The 21692-nt window shown below is 47.3% G+C and overlaps 2 protein-coding genes across 2 annotated transcripts in view; both read left to right on the top strand.

Annotated features, from left to right (window-relative positions):
* NOS1 (nitric oxide synthase 1) overlaps positions 1 to 5842 on the top strand; it is a 134931-nt gene extending 129089 nt beyond the window's left edge. Inside the window, exon 29 of the mRNA XM_077920498.1 lies at positions 787 to 5842. Within this exon, the coding sequence (XP_077776624.1) occupies positions 787 to 847 (61 nt within the window). The 3' untranslated portion in view covers positions 848 to 5842. The remainder of the gene's footprint in view (positions 1 to 786) is intronic.
* A 4320-nt stretch (positions 5843 to 10162) lies between these two features.
* Positions 10163 to 21692, top strand: part of FBXO21 (F-box protein 21) — a 35811-nt gene continuing 24281 nt past the window's right edge. The window contains exons 1-3 of the mRNA XM_028710259.2: positions 10163 to 10483; positions 19933 to 20068; positions 20722 to 20816. Of these exons, the coding sequence (XP_028566092.2) occupies positions 10206 to 10483; positions 19933 to 20068; positions 20722 to 20816 (509 nt within the window). The 5' untranslated portion in view covers positions 10163 to 10205. The remainder of the gene's footprint in view (positions 10484 to 19932; positions 20069 to 20721; positions 20817 to 21692) is intronic.

The following is a 21692-nucleotide window of genomic DNA, read 5'->3' on the forward strand; positions in this document are numbered from 1 at the left end:
TGGTACTGCTTGGGGCAGGTAGTCACACAATGCCAAAACGTGGGGTTATGCAGCAGGGTCTAGCTGTGATTTCTGCATTGCAGGGGAGTTGAACTAAGTGATCTAGGTCCCTTCCAGCTCTAGAATTCTATGATTACAGTGGTACCTCGGGTTAAGAACTTAATTCATTCTGAAGGTCCGTTCTTAACCTGAAACTGTTCTTAACCTGAAGCACCACTTTAATTAATGGGGCCTCCTGCTGCTGCTGTACCGCCAGAGCACAATTTCTCTTCTCATCCTGAAGCAAAGTTCTTAACCCGAGGTACTATTTCTGGGTTAGCGGAGTCTGTAACCTGAAGCGTATGTAACCTGAAGCATCTGTAACCCGAGGTACCACTGTATATATTATGTGACTGCATCCCTGTTTAGTAGCCAAAGGGAAGCGCTGCCCACTGGCCCAGCATCTGGGGTGAGCAAGTGCATATGATGTTTTCTGCCCAACTAACGAAAGGATGGCATTTAAGCCAGGGAATGCATAACTTGCGAAGGGTGAACGAAATGCATGTGAACTCAAGTGGAGGGGGCGATGCTTTTTTTACATGCCTTACCATGCATGTGTGATCTCAGCTCTAACCGACGGCTTTTTTGCAGGGTGTTTTGTTCCTAAACGTGACCGCGTTGCGTTGCCCGAGGCAGGAGGCCGAGCCAGGCAAACCGCGGCAGCTCCAGCTGCTCTGCTCCAGCCCTCGAAAAAGAGAGGGGTCTGGACCTTGTACTGACACGTCTGCATCCGCTCCTTTCCTCCAGGGACTTCCGCCAGGCCCACAACAAACGCTCGTCTGTGTCTCGTCCTATTGTTGTGTCCTGAAGGATGTGTTGTTGACGCTTGGATAGCGAGAGAGGAAGAGACGGAGGACAATGTTGGTGATATTTCTCTCCCCTCCACACCGCCACCCTCTTCTCGCGTCCTGTGGCAGTTTATTTTCCTTCCGTGTGACCTTCTCTGGAATCTCCCACCGTGGCGCGATGGCTTTGAACGCAACCTGCAAGCAGCTCCAGCAAAGACACTCGTTCATGACAAGGCCGTCTTCATGGCTGCATGAAACCACCACCCTAGTGGTCGTCATCTGCATTTTGTGTGTGCGTGTGTGTGTGTATGCGTGTTCTGGGGTGGGTTTGGAGGGTCACGGTCAGTTGCTGTTGAGTTACACAGCAGAGGAACGCAGAATCGCCGCTCTTGTCTGTTTGCCAAAATCTCTGCCTAGCATGATTTGCTTCAAGCAGTGGGTCACTCACTCCCCTGTCCCCTCCTGCCACTGCCCCTTTCGTTCCTGCAATCTGGCAGGGGGGAAGAGGGGAAGTATGGCGGGCAGCTCCTCCTGTGGCTTTGTTCTTCTGCAGCCTCTCAGTCCTTGCATTCAAGGTGGGACTGGCCTTCGTTGCACAGATAATGGTCGCACCTTTGTACGGCGTACCTGCGCAGTCTCTTAACGTGATGCACTGCCCCAGCCTTCCTGCTCCCTTCCCTGCACCTTCCGCAACGTGTTTGAGCACTGATCCAATGGTCGCAAAGTCAGCAACACAGCAAGCTGGGTGGGCTGTAACCAACAGACTGCCAGGAAGCAACTGTGGGTCATCAGGCATTGTGGCTAAAACACTGCTTAGGGTATGAATACACTATTAGGAATCCAAGAGGGTTTCCCTTGTTAAATTTATGCAACGTGCTTTTTCCTTTACTCCTCAGATAGATAGAGAGAGAGAGAAAGAAAAAGATCAATGGATCACTTCTGTAGAACCATAGAACTGAGATGGGGAATATGTGGTCCTCCAGGTGTTGATGGGCTATGACTCCCATCATCTTCCACTGATTTCCCATTCGGGCTGGGGCTGATGGCAGTCGGGATGTGGGATAAATATGATCCAGTTCACATCTGATGCTGAGCTTACCTAATTCACACTTTGCCAAACAGTATGCGGACTGAAACATCAGCCGTTCTTTGAAATTTGCACTTCTCCCAATTTTCAAATGCCATTCTCCAGCTAAGTAACAGAGATGCATACACTAGAGTAAAGTGCGCATATAAATGCATATATAAGCAAAAGTAACATACACAAAATGCATTGCATTAGGGGGAATTATTTTGCTTTAAAAAAGTGTACGTTGAGAGAAAATGCAGACTTGTTAGGAGAAATTCGCATTAAAATTCTGGTGAATTTTCACAAGAACAACAACAACAACAAAATCACGAACTGAGATGGTAACGTGGGGGATCTAATTTAAGACTGAAAAACATGAGAAATGGAGAAAACCAAAAAATGACATATTCGCCCAACATCATGTCCAAGACCATGGGTAGGCAAACTAAGGCCTGGGGGCCGGATACGGCCCAATCACCTTCTAAATACGGCCTGTGGAATCAGCATGTTTTTACTTGAGTAGAATGTGTCCTTTTATTTAAAATGCATCTCTGGGTTATTTGTAGAGCCTGCTTGGTGTTTTTACATGAGTAGAATGTCCTTTTATTTAAAATGCATCTCTGGGTTATTTGTGGGGCATAGGAATTCGTTCACATTTCCCCCCAAAATATAGTCCGGCCCCCCACAAGGTCTGAGGGACAGTAGACCAGCCCCATGTTGAAAAAGTGTGCTGACCCCTGTCCAAGACTATCTGGTGGGCCACAGGTTGCCCATCTTTGCAACAGACCAAGGCCAAAGAGGACACAGGAAGGAATTAGGCAGGCTACATTCATTCATCTCTCTGATGGCTTCCAGAGTTCTCCAGTTACAGAATATGATCGACTATTCTGATAGATCACTGCTTTTCTAGTCTCAGAATAAACCCAGGACATCCCCTTCCTCCCTAGGGAGATAGATGGATTTCCCAGCAGTAAAAAGCTGAATTACTTCCAGTAGGAAACAGCTGGATCCTAAACTGTTGCCTTCTCATTGAAGGGGTTTGCTGTCAGTGCCAAAAACTCTGTGCTTTTTCGCTTGGTGTTTCCTTTTGCTTTGTGTAAAAAGGACAACACGGGGAGCTGCCAAGGCAGGGGCCTGGTGTCTGTCGCAAGCTCTCAGCATTTGTGAGATGCTAGAAGCTGCCTTATTCTGATTTGGAGCAATGGTCCATCTAGCTCAGTATGGTCTACACTGGCCGGCAGACACTCTCCAGAGTTTCAAGCATGGTTTCCTGCTAGCCCTCCCTGGAGAGGCCATTGGGGGATTAAACCTTGGACCTCTGCCACTGAGCTACAGCCCTTCCCCAAAGGTCGATGGTGAATTCCTTTTGCCCACCTTAAGACTCCTTGAAGCTTATAGACATTTGACCATGAGCTTGGCAGAGCAAGGCAGCAGTTTCCTTGGAGGCCCAAGCATGTGCTTTTTGAATGGGACACACTGCTCTCGTTGGTAACAACATCTGAGCCATGACAAAACCCTGGTTGTGTTTAGGTCCCCTGGTTTGATTCACGCTACCGTATTACGCACCAGAGATGTGGAGATATTTTCTAGCCCGAGGGCCACATTCCTTGTTTGGCAACTTTCTGGGGGCCACATGGTGGGTGGAGCCAGGGGCGAAGGTGGGTGGAGCAGCACATGCAAATTTCCCCTTTGCATAGTAAGCTACTTTCTGCTCATGCTCACACACCCTTCTGCGACCTCCGTGCAGAGAAGCAAGAGGCAGCAACAGAGACTTCAAGGACGCATTCAACGCAGGGGGAAAGACCCAAGGAATGAGGGGCAATTCCTGGGGAGAGTCTCCAAGGCCAGAGAGAGACTTGGAGGGCTGCATGTGGACCCTAGGCCAGAGGTTCCCCACCCCTGCTATGCACACCTGGAAGTAAGATGAACCATGGGAACTTCCTTCTGAGTAGACAAAGATTGCATTGATTTGTAAGCGTAGGTGCAAAACTGGTACAACCAGGTGGCTGATGGCTGGTATCCTTAGCACAGGGGTGGAAAACTGGGGGCCTTGCGGATGCCTCTGGACTCCAACTCCCATCAATCCCAGCTACCGTGGCCAGTGGTCAAGGATGGTGGGAGTTGTAGTCCAGCAACACCCAGAGGGATCGCAGGTACCCCCACCTCTCCTTTAGTCTAACTCAGCATGGCGAGAATCCCCCACGTTCTGGCTCAGTCCAAAATCCCATGTATCCCCACAGACACAAAGTCTTGTCATGCCATGCCTTTGCGATCAGATAACAAACGGAGCCTCTTGCCTCGCAAAAAAATAGAACGGAACCACCACACTGTGATAGCGTCGCATTGTTTTCCCACATCAGGTGACCCAGACACACACTCGGCTGCTAACAGGATCCCCACCCCACTTTTAAGATGGGTGAGTGCAACTGGAAGTCCGGAGCGCCAGCCAGCTTATTGTTTGTGAGTCAACATGCAAAGGCACGTGAACATTTGTTTCACCTTGTTTGTATCCCGTGTGGATTGTCGGTCTCTCGAGAGGTTGAAAAAGCAACCTGCCAAAAGTGGGAGGAATTGTAACAGGCCAGATCATAAGGAGGGGCAGCAATAAGCCCACATATAGCTCAGTTTGCTCAACAACATGCCATGGCAGGTGAAGCTCAAAGAGACAGCGCCATCACCAATCAAACACTAGAAGGCAATGCTAATTTGTGAAAGCTGAACAAGTTCCCCTGAAGAAGATAATTGAAACACATTGGAAACATTACCATTGAACCTTTTGGATTTTGTCTGCTCCATTCTGCTCCCCTCGGAAAAGGAAAACATAAAATCAACCAACCACACTTTGCTCTAGTCCTTTTCAGTGAAAGCCCTCTTGCCTTGCTCTGCTGCTTGTTTGTAGAAAAGGAAGTGCAGATTCATCTCACAGGAGAGGTTTTCCAGGCTCCTACTACACAAAACAAACAAGTGAACAGCCGTATTCAAGGGGGGTCTTTGTTCTATGAGTTGATGCTTGTGTTTTGTCACGAGGAGCCGTTCCTGAGCTGTACGCAGCACGCTATGTCAACACCTAGTGGTAGAAATCAAGCATTACAATGGCAGCGTGCACGTTTCATTTTTTTCAATCCACATGTTCCAGTGCAAAGGGGTTGCAGATTGAAACAGAAATGTTCCCGTACAGAGATGGTGCAGACTGAAACAGAAATCTGTACCCTAACCCAGGCCATTGAATGAACCCTGTATATTGATTGGGAAAACTCTCCTCTGCTCCCTCCCATTGGCTTCAGCAGGTTAACTTAGACCTAAGTGTCCTCTGGATCAAGCAAGAACAAAAATGCATTTGCCTGTGTAGGGCAATGATATAATATGGGTGAGTACAATCCTGAATGTATACAGGTCTCCCAAGCACATGCTAATGTGATCAGTTTCCTCTCCCTACTCTTCGGCTCAGCTCCCTTGTGTCACTGTGCCTTTTATTATTGTTGTTGTTGTTGTTATTATTATTATTATTATTATTATTATTATTATTATTATTATTATCATCGTCATCATCACTGCCATTAATAAACAACTGATGAACAAATTACAGTTGCATTCCTTGGTCTGGATGGGCAGCCTGGTTCATTTTGAACACCACACAAATGTATGGTAATTTGGAGGGTGGGGCAGGTCATATTTAATCATATCAGTGCTTTAAGCGGCCGGAAACATTTTACGTTCCTTTACCTCCGAGCTCTTGATGCTGCCAAGTCTCTGCCGTTTGTACAATATGCTCAGCACCTTTCTTCATGGACTGACTGCTGTTCTTGTTTGCGAGGTACCCACACTGTTCTAAAGCATGCACCTTCTTTCTGTATAGTTCGGATCTTCTGGTTTTATGGAATTAAAAAGAAAAATACTTATGCCTGTTTGCATTGCAATCAATTAAAAAAAAGAAGAAGTGAATTGACTCCGTTGTCATCTTCTACTTTGTCTTTTAGGGCCTGCCCAACCTGAGGATCATGGTTCATACTACAATCGGGCTAGGCATTCATTATTCCAGTCATTTATTAATTACCGTATTGTTCGCTCTATAAGACGCACCAGACCATAAGACGCACCTAGTTTTTGGAGAAGGAAAACAAGAAAAAAAATATTCTGAATCCCAGAAGCCAGAACAGCAAGAGGGATCGCTGCACAGCGAAAGCAGCAATCCCTCTTGCTGTTCTGGCTTCTGTGATAGCTGCACAGCCTGCATTCGCTCCATAAGACTCACACACATTTCCCCTTACTTTTTAGGAGGGAAAAAGTGAGTCTTATAGAGCAAAAAATACAGTACTTATCCATTGTTTTATGGGGCGAACCCCACCTTACTTTCCACACAGTGCCTCTAGGCCCCCAATGTGGAGTGACTCTGGAGCAACGCTATGTCAGGGGCTCAGAGGTATTGTGGCGCAATTAAAATGGCAGGTCCCAATGTTGGCATGTGCCAGCCAGACTTTGCTGCTACTTCTAAGTTTGCAAGCTGTTCACTGTCCGCTAAGGCAGAGATGGGGAGCATCCCATCACCCTCCATCATGGGCATTCCTGGATGCAGCTGACAGGGTTGGAGGAAAACATGTTCCCCATGGCTGCTCTAAGGGAAATCCCATGGGAACTTCCAGTGTTCAGTGAAGGTAGGCATGGAACTGGACAATAGAAGAGCTCAAATGGAAGCCAACTGCAATATTCACTCATTCATTCATTCATTCATTCATAAAAATGAATTCATTCATTTATTCTGTGAACTGCCCTGGGATCTTATGATGAAGGGTGGGATATAAATATAAAAGAAATTATAGACTGCTGTTTATTAAGAAAAAGCAACACACTTTGCTACAGAAATACATAAAACCAGGCAGTGAAAACCACATTTTAGAAGTTAAAAACAGACATCAGTTAACCATTGTATTCTTTATTGCCTGCATATAAGCCTGGCAGAATTGAAAAAGTTTTGAAAGTGGGCACGTTAGGCACCTGCTGAATCTCTAGTGGCAAGGTGTTCCACAGGACTAGGCCCATGACACTAAAGACTTAAGTTTCTTTCTGTTGTCAAATGAGCCACACCATCCTGGGGAATGACCAGTGACATGCCTGCAGATGATCTCAAAGATCGAGCTGGGGAAAAGGGTGGAGGTGCCCTGAACCAACAGCTTCGTAAATTAATAGAAAGTCCTCCTTTCTGCAGCAGCAACAGGGAAATATTGAGCTGCAGCCTACTGAAGCTTTCAAGGCTGGCAAGATGCAGAGTGTGACAGGCAGGGCCTGTGAGGCTGGGGAGACGGAGTTACTGCAGGAGACTCACCCTCTGATGGTGACAGGGCTGTGTCTTCCAGCCAGGTGGTCCCTGAATAAGATACTGATGCCCCACCTCACATGAGGCAACAGCTTCTCATCTGCATCAGTGTCCTTTGCCATGCGCTGCATGGTCTCCTATGGACCACAATGCCCACCACACCAGAGACTCTCACGAGGCTCCACTTTGTGCCAGACCTTCACCGGGAGCCTGCGACAGCATGGAGGAATGGTTCTGAGCTGCTGTTTCAAACCACATTCCAGCAAATTCAAGCTGTGCAATTCAGGTTGACTGGGGTGTCTTGCACAACCAACCTGCTTCCTCCAACAGGACCAGACTTTTAGGAATAAGGGAGGCGAGGGGAGAGCGTGGGCAACACTTGCTTGACGCGACATCATCTGACCTCCCCACCAACAAATAAGGATGAATGCTCAATTGACAGGTGGTCTGGAAGCACCTTTGGTTCAAATGATATCATGCACATGCTCTCTCTCTCACAAACATACACACAGAGGGCAAACACCAAGATAAGAGCAGTTAGGTCAAAATTAAGACTGGACTGGCCTTTCCAATCCATAGATTTGCTTATTTCTTAAATATAAGGAACTGAGCTTTTAATTCCCATGGGAAATCATGATTTCAAGAAGTATGCAGCAACCAGCACAAGCAGGTTGTGCGCATCATACCCAGGATGGTAGGACAGTTCAGTTGGTAGTGATAAAAGATGCAGTCCGGCACACTTTTACTGCATGTGTGATCAAGCAGAGTTACGTCTCGGCACAGCTCCTGGAAGCTTTTAATGACGGTTGAGCTTCACACAGAAGGCAATAAAACACTCATGAACGCCATAAAGCTTTGGCCAAGTTCTTGTTGACTTGACAGGTCATAAAAGCATAATTAGTAGCAATTATTTGCAGCATTTACCGCAGCCGTGGTAAAGGCACACTTAAGTTCAAGCCTCCCTCTTTCTCTCTGCGAGTTGCAAGCAAGAGGAAAACAATAAAAGTCACCCTGTTATCAGTGTGTCCTGTAGCAGGTTCTGCACATGTCCAGAGAACAGTTCCTACAATAAGTGTCTTTGCTGAGTCCTGGCAGTGAAATAAAGGTGGGCAGGCCTGGAGCCAAACACATTAAAATATAAGCATCCATAATTGAAACACATCATAAAACAATCCCACTAAATAAAGCAACACTGTGATTCAGACAATAAACTCAGGGCAAAGAGATCAAGGGAATTCCTGGGTAAACATAAATATTTGTGGGTTGGGGTGTCTTCAGTGTCACACAAATATATTTTCTTATTTGTCGGTGGACTGAGGGGTGCACCCCTGGAGTCCTTAACATGGGATCTGCATGGTTTTTTCCCCCAGGAAGGCGCGGGTGGCTGGGCTAAAGTCAAACAATGAAAGTGGGAAACAGGCTAATTTCTCCTCTCCCCCACCCCCACCCCCAAAAGGAGGCATAGTGCCTGCACGTCTTGCTTCATATCTCAGGTTCTACAAATGCTAGAAAATTGCTCTTTTTAAAAAGAAAATAGCAGTGGCAATAACAATAATAAATAATAATAATAATAATAATAATAATAATAATAGAAATCTGGGGGTTATGGTCCATAACCCAATTTTTGCCTTCCTTCTCAGGTTCTACAAATACAAGAAACCTACTCAAAGTAGGAAATCTGTTTGTTATAGTTCATGGGGGGGGGGGGGAACTATTCCCTTCCCTTCCCTTCTCCCACTCTCCACCCCATGAACCATAACGACTCCAAATTTCTCCTCTTTCTGAAAGTTCCACAAGTGCTAGAAGCTCACCCTTCCTTTAACAGGCAGACAGGTGGACAAAAATGCAAACTGGGAATTTAGGTTACAGATAGGTAGCCGTGTTGGTCTGCCATAGTCAAAACAAAAAAATTCCTTCCAGTAGCACCTTAAAGACCAACTAAGTTAGTTCTTGGTATGAGCTTTCGTGTGCATGCACACTTCTTCAGATACACTGAAACAGAAGTTGCCAGATCCTTCTATATAGTGAGAAGGTGGGGAGGGGTATTACTCAGAAGGGTGGTGGGAATGGGTGATTGGCAGATAGCTGTGATGAGCCTGTTGACGACTCTTAACGACTGCAATAGGTCTTACAGGAAAAAGCAAGGGGTGAGAAGGTGGAAAATGGCTTTGTCATGTATAATGAGATAAGAATCCAATGTCTTTGTTCAGACCAGGTCTCTCCATGGTTTTAAGTTTGGTAATAAGTTGCAATTCAGCAGCTTCTCTTTCCAGTCTATTTCTGAAATTCCTTTATAGTAAAACAGCTACTTTGAGATCTTGTATAGAATGTCCTGGGAGATTGAAGTGTTCTCCTACTGGTTTCTCTGTCTTGTGATTCTTGATGTCAGATTTATGTCCGCCAAAGAATAAATGGACATAAGAGTCGTTAAGAGTCGTCAACAGGCTCATCACAGCTATCTGCCAATCACCCATTCCCACCACCCTTCTGAGTAATACCCCTCCCCACCTTCTCACTATATAGAAGGATCTGGCAACTTCTGTTTCAGTGTATCTGAAGAAGTGTGCATGCACACGAAAGCTCATACCAAGAACTAACTTAGTTGGTCTTTAAGGTGCTACTGGAAGGAATTTTTTTGTTTTGGGAATTTAGGGTAGCGGTTGCTGGGGGAACTGGTATTCCCCCTCCCCCCCCCCGGCTGTTGTCTAATTAGTTTCTTCTTCCTGCCCACTGGGAGATGAGAGGAATACTGTAACCAAAAGAAAAAGAGAAAAAGAACGAGCAGTGGCCGGTGCGCCTCTGTGCGAGGAAAGCAATTCACAGACGCTCCCTGGGCGGCCCTTTCCTTCTCTCTCTCGCTCAGCGCCGGCGTCATTCTCCTCCCGCCTCTTCCTGCCGCGCCCGCCCGCCTCTTTTTTCGGACCACCCTTTTCTGCGCCGCCGGCGCGTGTCTCTTTGGAGACGCCCCCTCGGAGGGCCGCTCAGGTAAACAGGCAAGATGGCGGCGCCGGAGAGGGCGAGCGAGGCGGAGACGGGCCCCGCGGAGTCGGAGGCGGACGGGCCGGAGGGGTTGGCTCTGCCGCCGCCGCCTCCTCCTCCAGGGCCCGGGACGGCCCCTCCGAGCCTGGCGGAGCTGCCGGGGGAGCTTCTGGAGCTAATCGCGTGCTGCGGCCCGCTGAACGCCTCCGACGTGGCCCGCCTGGCCTGCACCTGCCGCCGCCTCAGGGAGGCCTGCCAGCCCCGAGGGAAGGTCTGGAGGGAGCAGCTCCGGCTCAGGTGAGCCCCGGGGACGGGTGGGGGGTGTGTGGAAAGGGGGGAGGAATGGGGGTGGGCCTCGGAAAGGTGGCAGGAGCAGCAACGTCCATAGGTGGTGGTGCCCCTGAGCATGGGCAAAGTGCAGGGAAGAAGGAAGGCCTGGCGTTGTTCTAAGTGCAAAGATGTGCGTGTTTCAGGCCGCGGAACGGTGACGTCGAGAAGGTGGTGCCTCTGGGCATGGGCAGAGTGCAGCAGGAGGAAGGCCTGGCGAGGGAGTTCCCTGGAGCACACACAGCAGCAGTAGTTGCATTGGGTAGGTGGTGCTTCTGAGCATGGGCAGAGTGCAGCAGCAAGAAGGCCTGGCGTTGTTCTAAGTGCCAAAAAGTGCATGTTTTAGGCTATGGAGCAGTGACGTCGAGAAGCTGGTGCCTCTGGGCATGGGCAGAGTGCAGAGGGGAGGAAGGCTTGGCGAGGGAGTTTTCAGTTCCCTGGAGTAAACACAGTAGCAATAGTTGCATTGGGTAGGTGGTGTTTCTGAACATGGGCAGAGTGCAGCAGGAGGAAGGCCTGGTGGCATCATCCTAAACTCATCGGGAATTTTCAGGCTGCTGAAGCTCATGCAGTATTGTCAGTGGGAAGGCGGTGCCTCTGAGCATGCGTAGAGTGTGTGTGTGTGTGTGTGTGTGTGGAGGAAGGCTTGATGTTGACCTAAGCACAGCGTAAAGACAAGGGAGCTTTCTGTTGCCTGGAGTGCACACAGCAGCAGTGGTTGCATTGGGAAGGTGGTGCCTCTGAACATGGGCAGAGTGCTGCAGGAGGAAGGCCTGGTGTTGTTCTAAGTGCAATACAGTGACATTGAGAAGATGGTGCCTTCCTGGCATGGGCAGAGTGCAGCAGGAGGAGCCTCTGAGCATGGGTAGAGCACAGAAAAGGGAGTTTGGAGCCTTTGCATCTACAGCAGAAACAGAGACAATCAAGATGGTGTCCCTGAGCATGGTCAAAGTGCGAATGAGGAAGGACTGGAGGTGGCATCCTAAGCACAGAGGCTTCAGGCCTTACATGTAACCATAGCAGTGATAGTGGGATGATGATGATGCCTCTGAGCATGGAGAGAGTACAGAGGTAGGGGAAAGTGGAAGGTCTGATTTTGCAGGTGCAGGGAGAATTTTCTGGCCCTGGACATTGGTATGATAATTCCTGAGCATGGGCGGAGTGCAGGGGGAGGAAAAGGAGAAAGGGCTAGTATCCCTGGCCCAAGGGAAGTTTCCACTGCCAAGGTTTTCTAGACACAACAGCAATAACAGGAATACTGGGAAGATAATGCCCCTGAACTGTGTGTGTAAGGCAGCTGATGGGAGTTGTAGTTTAAAAGATCTGGAGGTCACATGTGGAGTAGGCCTGGGCAATGTATCGATACAAGATTGGTATGGGGAGAGAGTGGGATGGCAGCTTCACTCAGTGGAATATTGCAGGTGAAACCGCCACTGCTCCTGAGCCCCTCTGCCACCAGCACCTAGCATGCCTAGGGAGAAACAAGCTGCAGCTGGGCACTGGAGGCAGAGGGACTTGGGAGTGGCGGCAGTGTCACCTGCAGTATACTGCTGAATGAAGCCACCATCCTACTCTGCCCCTCATACTGGCAAAGAGAGAAACAAGCTGTATCTGCGAGGTGCCAATACAGCTTGTTCCTTCCTCTGCTTCTTTAACATGCTTGGCTGAGGAGTGCGCAGCTCCCATGCCTCAGCCAATCAGTTGGGGCTGTTCAGCTGGGGTGTGCGAAGCCCCCAACTCCCCAGCTGAGGGAGCCCCAATCTTTCCCCTAGTTGCATGCGAGCAGGAGAAGGATCAGGGATGCTCAGCTGGGGGGTACAAAATCCAACATCTGCCATTCAGATCCAGCGGCAAAATAGTGGCTTTGAGAACTGAAAGAAGAAAGGTCACTTTATCCAGGCACAGTGTTGGAAAAGCTTAGAGCCAAATGACTTCTTGGACCTGGGTTGTTGATGCCAAACCAGAATGTCTAGTCGCCTGCGTGTGAGGGTCGGCAACACTTTTTATTTATTATTTTGATAAACATGAATTAATATGCAATTCACATAAGTGACACATTGTTAATATCACATTTTTAGCAGAAATTGCTAATACATGTTTAATTTGGTGTTGACAGTAAAAATATTGGTACCATACTTGAGTTTTCAAAACATTCTACTCTTTATTGTTAATCTCCTTAACATATTGCCTATCCTTAACATATACTTGGAGGCTTCAAAGCACTACATTTCAGTAATTCTTGAGTGTCAGCCAGGCACACAAAAAATGGCACCCAGATTTTTTGAGGTGCTCTCAAATGGAGAATCTTTAGGTGCAAAATGCACCTGGCGCCCTGCTAATTTCGAACCCTGCACCTATTCCGACCTCTCTTAATGGTGACACAGACCATTCATAAGTTAAGAATGTTCTTCACAACTGTGAGCAGGGTAGTGGGGTGGGGTAAATGAAGTGGTTCCTGAAATTCATTCTGATTGTGCAGATAAAATGTACATAAATAGAATTCTACAGGATGTGGTATTAGTATGTGAAAACAGTCAAGTTCCAGTGATCCCCAGGCATGCACCTCCAGATGGTGAAGATGTCAGAGGCCATCCTGGTGCCCGGGCATCTTCACTTGGTTGTAATAGTCAGGTGCAAAATGTGCCAACAGTCAGGTGCTTGACTAATTTTGAACACTGGGTGGGGTTGAATCATATGCAGGCAAATTCAGGCAGTGCAATTGATTGGTAGGTCTTGTGTAACAAACCTACGGTATTTCCTCAAAGAGCAGAATTTTTGCAAAAAGAAAAGAAAAGTGATGGGGGAATGCTCCAGAAAGTGTGGGATAATGCTTGTTTCAACACGGTGGCATCTAACCTCCCCACAAATGCATCGGAATGAATGCTCAATAAATAGCCAGTGTTGTCTAATATCCCTGCAAACAAATCAGGGTGATGAATGCTCATCGTCTGGTTTGACATTGTCATTGTGTCAACCACCATAACCCCAAGATCTCTTCTTTAGTTAGTCACAACCCGTTCAAACTCCATTGGCACATATTAAAGTTAGGGTTTATTTTTTTATTTAGCAAAATATGTTTGCCCCTCGATTGTAGTAATACCTGCAAGCTGCTTACAAGGAATATTAAAATGATCAATGAAAAATTGTTGCATTACGCATCAATTTGCTCTGACCTTGAACTTCATTTGCCATTTTCCTGCATGTTCACCCAGTTTGGAAATAATGGCAAACAGATTTTTGTTTGTTTTTAAACGCTCATAGTAGTGTTCTGTGTCATTACTAAAATAAGTAATATTCTGTATCTGTATACTTTCATCACTGCTTCATGCTGTTCCCTTATTGTAGTTCTCGATTTTAGCATCCGAAGTGCCGTCAGGGGCCCAGTGAATCTTCCATGAGGAATATGGCCACACTGCGTTACATTATTTCAGCAACTGTTTATTTTAGGGCAGTGAGTAAAGAATAACTCCTCCAACTGAAATTGCAGTGGGGGTTTCAAGGCACTCAGATGTAATTACTCAAGATGGAGCCTGGCCCAGAGTAACAGGGTCAATATCTCAACTTTTGCCAGGAGTCCAGCGATCAGAGAAACAGCCGCTTTTGGAATACAGACTCGCGATGGCTCACGTGCCTGGCTCTGAATCTTTCAAAGGTCCAACTTGGCGGCTGAGATGATAAAGCCGAACTCTGAATCGCAGACAGAGAGCCTGGAAAGCGACCCAGGAAAATCGCTTGCTGAACTGGGGAGCTGTCCGTTGTTCAGCAGCCTCTTTCACAGGTGGGGAGAGAATATTCTCTTCCTTTTAATTGTTCAGCCTGAGTTTTGCAAGCCAACTGGCAGTTAGAAAAAGCAATAAAACCATGTCTTCTTCTGCCAAGACATGGTCAGAGCCAGGCTGCATATGAACTTCTCCTGTTCTCAAAAATGGGCCAAGATAAGAAATTTACATATATTGGTCCAGTTCTATTGTCACTGACTGTGTGAGAGAGCTTGCCTGCAAGTTATGATTTAGTCTCCTACAGTGATGTATTCTGCCACACCATCGCCCCAAAAGTTAACAGATTGACATCCTGAGCTAAAAAGTTGAAGCCATTGTTGTGTGTTTGTTCACAATACTACTGTGTGGCAACATTGCCATATATTGTGAAGGTGTTTGCAAAGTGATGTTCCTCATCTGCAGCAAATGAGACATAAAATTAGCCCTGTCTCTAGCCAAACTTTTGCAAACCTGCTGACCAGTTGTTTTAGACTACAACTTCCATCAGCCTCAGAAAGGGCTCCATATTGGAGAAGGCTGCTTTGGTCATGTATATCTCCTAATGCTGATTATTGTTTAAATAATAATTAGCCAGCAAATAGCTTGGGACTGTGCTGTGGCAGGAGCAGTCAACCCTTTGCCCCAATCATGGTCCAGATCAGCTATTTATTAAACAAAATCAGGAATTGTTGTTATTATTTTTATCCCAGTTTGGTTGTCGTCAGAGTAGATTGATTGAAATTAATGAGCCTAACGTAGGTCCATTCATTCTGATGGGTTTACTCTTAAGCAGACTGAGGCCACATTCACACCATACATTTAAAGTGCTATGATAAACATATTTGTGGCTAACCCCCCCCCCCCCAAGAGTTCTGGGAACTGTAGTTAGTTAAGGGTGCTCAGAGTTGTTTGGAGAACTCCAGTTCCCATAGTTGCCTGTGAAGAGGGCTTGATTGTTTAGCCACTCTTGCCTGTGAAGAGGGCTTGATTGTTTAGCCACTCTGGGAATTGTAGCTTTGGAAGGGGAATAGGAATCTCCTAACAGCTTAGCACGAAGGAAAAAGGGTCGTTGCTCAGTGGTAGAGCACACAGTTCAGATGCGAACTTTTTCACGATCAATCTGTAGCACCTTCATGTAGGGCAAGAGGTGGGGAACCTACCTGAAACTTCTGCTCAGGGTAGAGTAGAGCAGGTATCTTCAACCTTTGCAGCCCCAGGATTCCCTTTTAACCCAAACATGCATTTTGGGACCTGTTTCTTAATCTTTTACCATATATTTCCATGGTGGGAGCACTCTTCCATGGTAAGAGTGTGACCCATCTTAGATTGGACCGCAGTCCACTGGTGGTCCTGACCCACCAGTTGAAGACCAGTGGAATAGACTATACAGTGGTAAAGGTAAAGGTACCCCTGCCCATACGGGCCAGTCTTGCCAGACTCTAGGGTTGTGCGCTCATCTCACTCTATAGGCCGGGAGCCAGCGCTGTCTGCAGACACTTCCGGGTCACGTGGCCAGCGTGACAAGCTGCATCTGGCGAGCCAGTGCAGCACACGGAACGCTGTTTACCTTCCCGCTGGTAAGCGGTCCCTATTTATCTACTTGCACCCGGGGGTGCTTTCGAACTGCTAGGTTGGCAGGCGCTGGGACCGAACGACGGGAGCGCACCCCGCTGCGGGGATTCGAACCGCCAACCTTTTGATCGGCAAGTCCTAGGCGCTGAGGCTTTAACCCACAGCGCCACCCGCGTTCCCATACAGTGGTACCTTGGTTTAATAACAGTGCTGTTTACGAATGATTCGGTTTATGAACTCCGCAAAACCAGAAGTAGTGGCCCAGTTTGCAAACTTTACCTCGATCTAAGAACTGAATCTGAATGGTGGAAGGGCACCGGCAGCGGGAGGCCTCATTAGGGAAAGTGCACCTTGGTTTAAGAACAGTTTCGGTTTAAGAACGGACTTCCAGAACAGATTAAGTTTGTAAACCGAGGTACCACTGTACTGAACTAGATGGAACAATGTGAACCTGTGTAGAACAGCTTCATTGTGTAATGTGTGAGTATCGGGATATTGGTTAATGTACAAACTAGATAACTCTCAACCACAACTCTTTGTTTTCGCGAATAGCCTATGGTCCTGTCCAAACTCCCACATGGATTTTGCATCCTTCAGATCTCTCTTGACTGGCAGTTTCTACTGTGACTCCTGCTTTCCCTTTGTGTTCTAAAAAAAATATGTTAACTTGGGAATTGTTCAAAAGCTGACAGATAAGGTCTATATCCACATCTTTTGGTTAATCCTAGTGTTGACATTTTGTGAGGAGGAAGCACATAGCTTGACTGGGCAGCCTCTGATAGGCTTTATCTCTCAGCCATGTTATGCCAAGATTTCTCTTCCAGAAAACCTTCATGGTGTTGAATAGATAGGCAGGTGCATCATTAATCCTCAATGTCACAGGAGCTTCCAGGGCACCAGGTAGCCCAGAATTACAGCTCATGTTTGGGCTTTATTTTTCCCCCTGTCCTGGATATCAAAGAGAGCTCTGGGTTCCATGCAACCCAAAGCGGCTGTTGGCACAGCTCTACTGTGCCCTATACACTTGGGAAATAGGGAGCAAGTGACTTCCTCCTACATTTCCTGGCAAGAAGCAAATGCTGGACACTTGGCTGAGCTGCTCAGAAACACGGCTGCAAGTCACAGGGCCTGTGTCCTCTGAGGCTAATCCCCTCCACCCTCCCTTTGGCCTCTTCAGCTCCCAACGCTGGCCAGCTGAGGATGTGCTCTGGCAGTGTACACACACTGCCGTAGACCTCCTCCTGGTTCAAGGGGGATAGGCAGATTCCAGAAATTATAATCCTTTTTTCAACACAATGAATCCTCAAAGCAGCATTCACTGTGATAGTTTGCTGGAAGAATTGTTGCAGGGTGGGGTAGGGAGCTCTGCCACCTGCTATTTATCTGTCAGGAAATGGGAGCTCATGAGTTGCAAGCAGAAGGGCCCTGCTTTAATCCCCGGCATCTCTAGGTAGCAGTGTCAGAAACAGAGATGCGAAAGCTAGGAGCTAAACGGCACCTTAAACCTCGGTTGTGGGCAGAGCAACAGAATGTCTTGGCACACTTTTTTAATAACAAATAACAAAAATACAAAGCTGAATATGAATGAACTTCAGCTTAAATATTATCTTCATTTTTCACATGGCCTAGACCTGCCCACCCCCCTAATATTCTTTAGAGGGTCTCTTCTCCAGACTTCAGAGAGTAGCTGGAAGTGGGGAGGCAGAAAAAGGTCCTCCTTGCCTTCCACTCTGCAGTTTTAACCTGAAATCTTAGGTGCGGTGCAGTGCTGCTCCCAGAGCTCAGAAACTGCACATGCTGATGAAATTCCCTGTCGCAAAATGTCCCTAGAACAATGAGAGTTTCGAACACTGCTAGGTAGCATTGGGAAAGACTCCTGCCTGGAAACCTGGAGGAGGGCTGCTGCCAGTCTGTGTCAGTGATACTGAGCTAGATGACAAATGGTCTAGGTAGCATTGGGAAAGACTCCTGCCTGGAAACCTGGAGGAGGGCTGCTGCCAGTCTGTGTCAGTGATACTGAGCTAGATGACAAATGGTCTGACTCGGTATAAGGCAGCTTCCTTATATTTGGAGGTTAGAGACAAGCCCAGTGGGCACGTCCCTTGCATTTATTCTGGATACATAGCATGTGGTTTGCATGCAGAAGGTCCCAGGTTCATCTCTGGGTAGTGCCGGGAAAGACTCCACTCTGAAATCCTGGAGAGCTCCTGCCAGTCATTGTAGATGGTTCTGAGCTAGGTGAAGTGATGGTCTGACTTGATATAAGGCGTCTTCCTATGTGGTTAGGGGATGTCTGCAGTAAGATACTCTACTTTGAAAATATAGATAACAAGCTGGGGAGCTCTGATGAGTCCTCAGTAGCTTCCTCAGTAGATGGATTGAGGTTGAATCTCGAAAAGACAGAAGGGGGACATGGGGCGGGCAGGTAGGTGTGGAGGACTCCCTGGTCCTGAGCGGGGTAACTGCCGCTAAAGGACCAGGTGCACAGTCTGGGAGTCATTTTGGACTCACAGCTGTCCATGGAAGCGCAGGTTAATTCTGTGTCGAGGGCAGCTGCCTACCAGCTCCATCTGGTACGCTGGCTGAGACCCTACCTGCCTGCACACTGATATAAGGCATCTTCCAATGTGGCTACGGGATGCCTGCAGGAAGATACTGTACTTTGAAAATATAAGTACGGTAACAAGCTCAGGCTCTGAGGAGTCCTTAGTAGCTTCCTCTCCAGCTAGGCCTGAACTAGTAGTACAGTGGTACCTCTGGTTACGTACTTAATTCGTTCTGGAGGTCCATTCTTCACCTGAAACTGTTCGTAACCTGAAGCACCACTTTAGCTAATGGGGCCTCCTGCTGCTGCACCACCACCACCGCGCGATTTCTGTTCTCATCCTGAAGCAAAGTTCTTAACCCGAGGTACTATTTCTGGGTTAGCGGAGTCTGTAACCTGAAGCGTATGTAACCTGAAGCGTATGTAACCTGAAGCATATGTAACCCGAGGTACCACTGTATAGCAGTCTAGTGGTATAGTACATTTTCCTTACAGGTCTAACCCATGGGGCTCAGGAACAAATGAGAACCAAGCCTTGGGCTGTTTAGGATAATTTGTGTGACTGGGAGAGCTTAGGGATGCACCTGTCTCCTCCACTCCAGGCTTAGCGCTCTTGGTGTTGTTTGACTCCTAACTCCTCATCAGCCCCAACTAGCACAGTCAACGATTATGGGATTTGTAGTCCAATGGCGGTTACACCTCTCTTCAGTAAGGGGCTTGAGCAGTTCAGTCCCGTCCCCCCCCCCCGCTACCCCAGCTGATGCCCATCATTTTTGGACCATGGCAAAAAGCATGCTCAGGCCTTGTTGGAGTGGGGGGCAGGGCGAGAGGGGGAGGATCTCTTTTTAAAAAATAAAAAAGCAAGAATATTTATCCACTTACCTTCAGAAAGTCCCCCAAATATTCAGAATTCTCTAGTTTATATAGGGCCACATTTCAGAGCCCTACTGCTGGGCATATGATCTTCAGCCCATACGGAGGCGTGCCTCTGTTTAGGGTTCTAATCAGCCTGGAACAAAGGGACTCATCAGGGTGAGCCAGCTGGGGAAGGAGACACTTCTTGTGTCCCCCCCCCCCCCATTCCTGCCCTCCTGAAATCTTTCCCCACTGTGACATGAATGTTTCATCAACCTTAGTGTTTAGCAGGGTGTCAGTCCTCTGAAACCTCTCACTGTAACAGATGAAATGGGGTGTGTGCATGTGTATTAAACTTGTGGTGTACCTCCTTCAGCTTCATTCCTTCTCCAGGATACCTCATTCCAAGGGTGGGAAACCCGTGGCCCTCCAGCAGCTCCTGGACTCTAGCTCCCATCATCCCTAGCCAGCATAGCCCAATGGTCAGAGATCATGGGAAGTGCAGTCCAACCACGGCTAGAGGGCCACATGCTTCCCATCCTTGTGTTTAGCTGTTAGTGGTTCAAGGAGACCACTTCTCCTTACTCCATTTTCCTGTTCTCTTCCCACTGCCTCTTGGCATCCTGAACAACTCCGTGAAGATGTGAAATGTTGACCACGGTGTTTTGATTTGTCTGTTTCTTCCACAGGTGGCCATCGCTTATGAAATATTATAACCAGGTGGACAGCGTGAATTGGCTGGAGGAATACAAACAACGGCATAAAGCTGGCTTGGAAGCTCGGAGAATCGTAGCATCATTCTCCAAAAGGTTCTTTTCGGATCATGTAAGATTTCTTGTTTATTTGAGAAACACTCGTCCTTTGCACCCCATGATCTTTTTGTGACCCAGAATACAAAAGCGTGCTTGATAGTTTCCTAGTGGGTTACAGGAAAAGTCCTAAGAACTGAGGAAGCTACTTTGTACCGGTCCATTTACTCAATATGGCAGCAATTCTCCAGGGTTTCAGACAGAGATCAATTCCAACCCTACTGGAGATGGAGGTGCTCTGCCACTGAGCTATGACCCTCCCCACAAAATAAGCTGCCTCAGACTGAGTCAGACTATTGGTCCATTTAGCTCAACATTGTCTACACCGACTAGCAGCAGCTCTCCAGAGTTTCAGATGGGAGTCATTTCCCTGCCCTGGGATGCTGGGGATTGAACATGGTACCTTCAGCGTTCAAGACTGATGCTCTACCACTGAGCTATGGCCCTTCACTTAAGGCATAGAAGCCTTAAGATAGACCATTGATCTGTCTAGCTCCATATTGTGTACACACTGAGTGGCAGCAACTCTCCAGGGTTTCAGACACCTACATGGAGATGCTGGGGGTTAAACCTGGGACCTTTTGCATATAGAGCATGTGCCCTTTCAGATGAGCCATGGCCTTTCCCTAAAGTCCTTAGTGATGGGGTAACATTATGTTCTTTTGCTAGGTGCCCTGTGACGGCTTCACTGATATTGAAACCCTCGAGTGCCCAAGCCACTTCTTTGAGGATGAGCTGATGTCCATCCTTAATATGGAAGGAAGGTGAGCCTGAATTTTAAAAGAGCTAGGAGGGGCTGCAAAAACAAAATTGCATTTCCATAGGGCTGCAAAGTTTAGATCAATTAATCCAGTTAAAACATTTTTGACTGACTGAAGCAGTGCACCTGATTTACCCAGCCAGCAGATTTTAAATAGTTTTTAGAGAAACTTAGCAGACACTGCAAATTCATGTTGCAATTTAATTCTTAAACGTTTTATTTTATTAGCTGCACTCATAGCCCTCTTCTTCGAAGAAGTTACAAGAGAGCACACATGATTTCCTCTCCGGGGTTTTTTTTATCTTCACAACATTCCTTCAAGATTGGTGAGGCTTAAAGAGTGTGACTTGTCCAAGGCAAACCAACAAGCTCCATAGCCGAGCAGAGATTCGAACCTGGTCTTATACCATTCCAGCTATTAATAAGTGCTGGTTTTGACCTATAAGGCCTTAAGCAGCTCAGTACCGCAATACCTCAAGGACTGCCTCTCCCTAGATACACCGACCCAGACTCTGTGATCATCATCTGAGGCCCTTCTTTGTGTGCCTCCTCCTCAAGAGGTCCAGAGGGTGGAAACATGAGAACTGGCCTTTTCTGCAGTGGCTCCCCATCTGTGGAATGCTCTCCCCAGGAAGGCTCATCTAGCACCTTCATTACACATCTTTAGGCACCAGGTGAAAACATTCCTCTTCAACCAGGCCTTTGGCTGATTAATATTCTGCGGCCTTTTAAATGTACTTGTGAGATTTATTGTCCTGTGTTTTTTTAAAAACTGTTTATTTTTGCTTTTATCCTGCATTTTTACCTTGCGAACCACTCCGAGATCTTCGGATGAAGGGCAGTATATACCTTTAAAAAAATAATAAAAAATAAGTGCCAG

The sequence above is a fragment of the Podarcis muralis genome, chromosome 16 (genome assembly GCF_964188315.1).
Source record: "Podarcis muralis chromosome 16, rPodMur119.hap1.1, whole genome shotgun sequence".
Taxonomy (NCBI): domain Eukaryota; kingdom Metazoa; phylum Chordata; class Lepidosauria; order Squamata; family Lacertidae; genus Podarcis; species Podarcis muralis.